The sequence below is a fragment of the Trichechus manatus genome, unplaced genomic scaffold, assembly GCF_000243295.1.
Source record: "Trichechus manatus latirostris isolate Lorelei unplaced genomic scaffold, TriManLat1.0 scaffold00064, whole genome shotgun sequence".
Lineage (NCBI taxonomy): Eukaryota > Metazoa > Chordata > Mammalia > Sirenia > Trichechidae > Trichechus > Trichechus manatus.
Genome location: NW_004444000.1, coordinates 13214772 through 13221798, shown reverse-complemented (window position 1 = coordinate 13221798; position 7027 = coordinate 13214772). Strand labels below are relative to the sequence as shown.

Sequence of the window (7027 nt, the reverse complement as noted above, 5' to 3'; positions counted from 1 at the left end):
AGGCTGCTAATCAAAAGACTGGCAGTTTGAATCCACCAGCTGCTACTTAGAAACCCTATGGGGCAGTTCTACGCTGTCCTATAGGGTTTCTATGAGTCAGAATCGACTCGATAGCAACAGGTTTTTTTGGTTTTTTTTTTGGTATCCACACACACATACTCACACACAGAAGCAGTCCTTGGTTTACAAGCAAGATCTGTTCCTAAATGTATCTTTAAGAATTCATAGATAAGTCAGAACAGGTGCATACGGTTCTATTTAGTCTTACTTTAATGCAATAAAAGGCTCCCTCAGACTAGGAAACTCTATGGGGCAGTTCTACGCTGTTACAGAGGAGTACTATGAGTTGGAGTCAACTTGATGGCACACAATAACTACAATACCATATATATGTATATTAGAATATTATGTATATATGAATTGCAGTGACATAAATAAAATAGAATAAAATTAGAATTGAATAGATTAGAATATTCTATAATCAATCTTTTGCTTCATCTCACATTACACACATAACAGTCTCAGCATGACAATACTAATACCACCACCACCAATTACGGTTAATAAAAATAGTTTTAAAATTTTACATAAGCTCTCCACTTTCTCCACCATCACCACCACCACCACCCGTATTTTTTGTAGTTGTACTATCTTTTCCTGTACTCGCCCATACTCTTGGCGAGAGAATAACGTAATTTCCTTGCAGCTGTTTAACCCCTGAAACTGTATGTTAGACAACTTGGCCTTTTTTCCTGCAGAGGCAAGAAAAGCTGCCATGGAGTTGTCCCCCAACTCCTGGTGACCGCATGCACAAGGGAACCAAACAGTGTACCAAACTTATGATCGGTTGCGGAGTGAACAGCTGTGATCCATAAAGTTTTCACCGGTTAATTTTCTCAAGTAGATCACCAGCCTTTCTTCCTAATCCCCAGCCCTCCAAAAAAAATGTTGCCGTCAAATTGATTTCGACTCATAGTGACCCTATAAGACAGAGTAGAGCTGCCCCACAGGGTTTCCAAGGAGTGGCTGGTGGATTCAAAATGCCGACTTTTTGGTCCATCTTAAATCTGGAAGCTCCACTGAAACCAGTGTCACAACACAGGCAAACCTCTACTTACAGATGGATGGTAGGTAACAGTGCATGAGGTGCATTGGCCAGGAACTGAACTTGGGTTTCCTGCGTGGAAGGTGAGAATTCTACCATTGAACCACCATTGCCCCTCTGGCACATAGTAGGTACTCAATAAATGTTGGTTTTCTTTTTCTTCCTTTCACGTCTTTTCCCTCCAGCAATTTAGGGGTGGGAAAGAGTTGAATATAAACTCCAGATGATATCTCTGAGTCCTGCATACAGTTATTCGTCCACCCAGTTTTTTTTTTTTAAAAAAAGATTATTATCTCTCCCTCAAGTCCCCATAACACACTCTGGAAAACCACTTGCTGTCCCCTGGGAATCCAAGAACAAAGCAGCCTGACTCCTGACTCTATTTCCCACAACAAAGGGGAGTATTTAGAAGCATAAGTGAAGAGCACTGCTCATCTATGGTATCCCCAAGATCTCAATCACTTACCCTGAAGCCAAGAGAGACCAGAGCATGAGGACACAATATTCTGCTTTCTCCTCAGGGCCGGACAGCTGGTATCTCTGCGAAATGGAGGACCTGCTTGGCATGGGGGTGCATTACTCTGGGTACTTGCCCCAATGACTCAGTGGGATCATGTGGGATTTATGTCTTCATTCATTCACTCATTCATTCAGCCATCATATTTCAGCACATCATGTGCCAAGCAGAGTGCCCAATTCTGGAAAAGAATAGAACTTATGATCTATGTCATCCATCCTCATGATTTATGTCATGGAACCACAGAATATTAAAGTTGAAAAAGACCATAAAAATCATCAAATCTTACACCACAGATGAATGGCTTACTAAAGGTGCCATTAGTTAGTGACTGATCATCACAGGTCTCCAGACTCCCAGGAAAATGCTCTTTCCATTATACATACTGCCTCTATTAACAGGTCCTAGTACCCATCCCTCCTACTCCATGCTGAAAGAAGAAATACATTGACTTCAGGAGGAAATCTAATGGATGAGGAACTCTGAGAGGGTAAGGAGTTGATCAAACAACCTCAGTACTTGGATTGAGTCGCAAATTTCCGCAATCCTAACTGGAAATAATCCAGTAGACAGTAGACTCAAAACTGAAGGAGCCCTTTCAGAAAGCCAAGGGAAACTTTTGAAGGAAGAATAGAAACTGTGCAAACACACTGCAGTTTAATCTAGAATGTCTGCTTCCTTGGCTATTATTCTAAAGTCACTATCTTTAAATAGAAGACAAAGCAAAAAAAAAAAAAAAAAAAAAGTGACAAATGAAATGCTCTAATAGTCTTGCAAACCCAAGCTTCAGATTTGGAAATTTACCTTTTCAATGAGCCTGAGAATGTTCTGAAAACTGTTGTCCACTTTCTAACATCCTCTCTTGAAATGTGGCAAAATAGGAAATTAAATTCAAAGACTTCACAACTTTGCTTTCCATTCTAGTATTGATTATTTTCAAAGGAACCAATTCCCTCATGTCTGAGACTTCTGGCTCTCTTCTTAGACAAAGATGGGGTCCACACCCTGGTCATAGAAAAACAAGCATTATTATATTTTATGGCATTTGAGCCAAGACTTCATTCCATCCAATCCTTGTCTCATGTCTGCAAATGTCAGACTCGATAAGTTTTAATGAATATATTGCTCCTACAACTAAAGAACATTCCGTTACACCACTTCAATGTGGAAGATTTCTAGTATCTCCGGTCAAAGTACCTCAGCTGACTGAATAAGTTTAGGAGGTTTAGAAAGCCAGGACAGGTCCCAGTTTTCCAGTGCTTCACCCATGGTGAGCCTGAACTAACTTTCATAGAGATAAGACACCTAAGTTGTGAACAAAACTATTCTGACTCACAATATAAATTTACTACAGATCAAACTGTGGGATAATTCTAGGAGGTAGGGGTTCACAGCCCTTCAAATAGTCCCTACCCTTGGAGGACAGATTTCTGGTTAGGTAAAAGGGAGTTCTACACTAGAATCAGAAGTTCTATCTTGGTTACAGACTTCATATCTTTCCATCTCTTTCATGCCCGTTTCTCACCCATAAAGTAAGAGCTAGGTGAGCTTGTCTGACTTCTTCATTGCCCTGCTCTCACATACATGGAACTGTGTTTGCTTTACAAAAGCACTCAATAGATATTTGTTGAATGTATGAATAAATCTCAAAGAGTCATTGAATTATGGTGGCTAAAAGTGTTGCCTCTAGAATTAGAAAGTCTTATTTTGAGTAATGGCTCAATCAGTCACTAGATACATGGCATTGGGAATAAGATACTGGACCTCACTCACTGCGCCTGTTTCCTCCTTTGTGAAATTGGGATAAGAACAATCACATCATAACTATAAGAATAACGATTATTAAGATGAAGATTATATGTAGCAAAACAAAGCTGGCTCAATGCAAACTCCAATGTCTGTTAATTATTATTATTCTCTGCTGTGGAGAGGATAGAAAAGAAACTTGAGCTCCAAGAGGGAACCTGGTGATTGGTTCCGCTTAGGCATGAATAATCACCGGCCTATGGTGAAGGAGCTAGTTTGGCTTCCTGTAGCCTAAAGACTTGTGCTCATAGCCCTTGGCTTCTTTTCGTCCTGCACAGAATGGACAAACCAGTCTTGTTGGCCTTCTACCTCATCTGCGTCACTGTGGGTAAGAGTCACAGATCTGAGGAGGGGGCTCTAGAGACAGATCTAGGAAGCCCCAGGAAAATTCCACAAGTCCAGTTGGTGCCCATGCAGGGCTGAGCAGGGATCACGTTTATGAGGGAAAGGAAGTCAACCTTCAGAGTGCTCTCTCTGCCTTCGCTGCTGACGTTTCTGTCCTTTTCAACAGCCTGCAAACCCCCACCAAGTGCTCAAGGCTCCATGGCTACCCCCTCACCCTGTGTCCTCTCTTCTGTCCCTACCATTCCCCATGATGAAAAACCCTAGCAAGAATCTCGTTAAACCTCTTTTCCATTCATAAATCTACATCCCATTTCCTAGGGAACTGATTAGTTTATAATGAAGTATTCTGTAGTTTGTTTTAGTGCCAGATTGTGACTTTTGATACTCTTTTCAAGAACTATATATTGGCACAAGTGATTCTAGGAGAGAAAATTCTGGATGTTCTGGAATCGGACAGATTAAATTTATTAAATTTCACTGATAACTTCTCGGTACCCTTGGTTGCTCATTTGAGAAATGGAGACCATGATGATACTTACTTGCAAGGTTTTGGGGAGGCTTAAATCAGATACAATGTGAGAAAAGATGGGCCAAATGACATGCTCAATAAACGCTACTTTCTTTTCTCACTTAGATACACCAGTGGGAGAGATTTTTTTACTTAAAGGCTATATTTTGATTATTTCACTCCACAATACCTTGAAAAGGAGTCACTAAGTGTGCTGTAATTCCTGAGACCTTTACTTAGGTTCAGAGTCCCTGGGTGTCCTAACAGTTGGTTAACATTCTTGGCTACTAACCAAAAGGTTGAAGTTTCAAGTCCACCCAGAGACAATCCGGAAGAAAAGCCTTGGCATCTATTTCTGAAAAATCAGCCATTGAAAACCCTAAGGAGCACAGTTCTACTCTGACATGCATGGGGGCATCATGAGTCAGAATCAATAAGATGGCAACTGATGGCACTGGTAATGTTACTTTTACGTGATTTCTGATATTTGGCACACTTTTGTATAGTAATTTGCTGCCTAGATGTTGTTAGGTGATATGTTGTATTGTTTTGAACTTCAAATTGAGCCTAAGCAGCCAAAAAACTAAACCAGTTTGCTGTCAAGTCAATTCCGACTCACAGTGCCCCCTTGTGTGTCAGAGTAGAACTGTGCTCCATAGGGTTTTCTATGGATGATTTTCTTGGAAGTAGATCAGCAGGTCCTTCTTCCAAGGTACCTCTGGGTGGACTCGAACCTCCAACCTTTAGCAGCCAAGTGCATTAACCATTTGTACCATCCAAGGACTCATTGTAACACTAGCTTGGGTGAAATATTTTAAAGCCCTCATCCTAATGATCACACCCATGTCTTTCACAGCTCTGTCAGGTTGGCCAGGCCAGCGTTAATGCCGCCATTTTGGAGCTAGAGGAATCAAAGGACATGGAGGCTAACTCTAAGTTACCCTGGTTGAAAAGCCTGAAGTTAGGACTAGAAAACTTCTATTCTCACAACAGCATTTGCTTTCCATTCCCCTGGGATGAGGCGTTAGTGAGGGCTCAGACTGTGTACTGCCCAAATCCCCACCACCAGCTCTTCACCCAGCCACAAGCCACCACCAGGGTCAGGGGTTTTCCAGCTCCTTCCCTAGCGGCCTCACACCAGTTCTGTGCTCTCCAGTAGGCACATCACTGAAGTGTTTAACATGCCACCTTCGTGTAAAAGCAGACCGCTGTAGAAGAGGTTTTGGTGTCTGTATTGCCCAGGACGATGAGATGTGCATGAGTTTAAAGATCTACAGGGGTAAGTTACAAGGTCGGGGAAGGTGCTGTGAGATGTTTAGAAATGTTTTCGGAGGGTAGATCAGCAATTTTACATCTCAGACTGAGGTCATCTCTGGAGAGGACCCAGAGTGCAGAATGCTTCTCTGCATAGGCGGCACTGGTCCCTGTGTGTGCATGCAGAAGACTTGGGAAAATGGGACAGGAGGAAGAAGGTGGGGGGCTCCAGTCTTAATAAAACTGACCAGACTTATTTTGATTCTGACGACACGAGAGCACTAGTTGCTGATTTTCCAGCAGGAAAGACAATGAAGCATCTGGACAGAGTTGAGGGTTATCAGGGAATTCACGCAGCTGGCCAGTGATTTCTGCATCTACCTTCCTGGTGCTCCAGGAGAAGTATTATCTGGGCAGCCATTTCTACACCTATCCTGTTACCTGATTACATTTTTACTGCCAGAACTGCTGCCAGGTTTGCTTTGTCTGTGAAGAACGTAGATCACTGGCTTACTTTTCTATGGTTCTTCCCCACCACAGGTGAAGAGCTCCTGGTAGCATACATGGAGTGTCAGAAATTCTGCAAAGCCGCACGAGTTAAACGCAAAGGTCGGATTTACGTGCATAGTTGCTGTGCCAGAAATTATTGTAACGGCAAAATCTAGGCTATTAGCCCTCCTAAGGTCTCACTTTAGGAGGCCATTGATGCTTCTCACCCTTCACACTCTGCCTACCTTTGCTTTCCTTCTCTGTCCCGACACTACCCCTGATCTCTCCTTAATTCAGTGTCTTCCCTCTTGCCACCTATACTCAGGAGATAGTCCTGGTGCCTTCAGTTTGCCTCCTACCCTGGTCGGTTTTCTCCTATTAGGGACTAGAATTTTCATACTCCAAAAAGAATATAGTTCCTTGAGATCAAGAAAGAGAGATACAGTACAGTAAAATTTTCAACAGGACTGTTGTAGAACCCTAGCGGCACAATGGTTTTGATTGGCTTAGATATCTGAGGTGGCCTAAAAATCCTTCATCTTAAAGATTCACAAATATTTTTATCTAAAACTCCCAGGTATCACTACTGTACTTAAAACAGAAACAACAGGATAGGTGTTGGGCACTCCAGATTTTTCTCTATGGGCACAAGTTGTTTTCACCCGTGAGCTGCATCCACTTTACACTCTGCCATTGTAACGTTCTTGGCATTTACAAAGTATGTCCATGAACATCAGCAGTTGGAAGCAGCATTCACATCCCACACACGGCCACTTCTACTCCTGTCAAGACATACATTCAACATACACTGAACTCTTCCTTCCCTTTCCTTTCTTAATCATCCTCCTGGTGGCACAGCGGTCAAGAGCTCAGGCTGCTAACCAAAAGGCTGGCAGTTCGAATCCATCAGCCACTCCTTGGAAACCCTATGGGGCAGTTCTACTCTGTCCTATAGAGTTGCTATGAGTAGGAATCGACTCAATGGTAACGGGTCTGTTTTTCT

At 42.4% G+C, this 7027-nt stretch overlaps 1 protein-coding gene across 1 annotated transcript; it reads left to right on the top strand.

The window, feature by feature from the left end:
* The first annotated feature begins 3707 nt into the window (after positions 1-3707).
* PATE3 (prostate and testis expressed 3) lies at positions 3708-6200 on the top strand. Its single transcript, XM_023734027.1, has 3 exons — positions 3708-3756; positions 5441-5560; positions 6076-6200. The coding sequence occupies exons 1-3, from the start codon at positions 3708-3710 to the stop codon at positions 6198-6200; spliced, it is 294 nt and encodes a 97-aa protein (XP_023589795.1).
* The last annotated feature ends 827 nt before the right edge of the window (positions 6201-7027 follow it).

Coding starts and splice junctions, on each gene's coding strand:
- PATE3 (XM_023734027.1), top strand. CDS start 3,708: ATGGACAAACCAGTCTTGTTGGCCTTCTACCTCATCTGCGTCACTGTG. Junction 3,757..5,440: donor CCTCATCTGCGTCACTGTGG/GTAAGAGTCACA, acceptor GCTCTCCAGTAG/GCACATCACTGAAGTGTTTA. Junction 5,561..6,075: donor GAGTTTAAAGATCTACAGGG/GTAAGTTACAAG, acceptor TCCCCACCACAG/GTGAAGAGCTCCTGGTAGCA.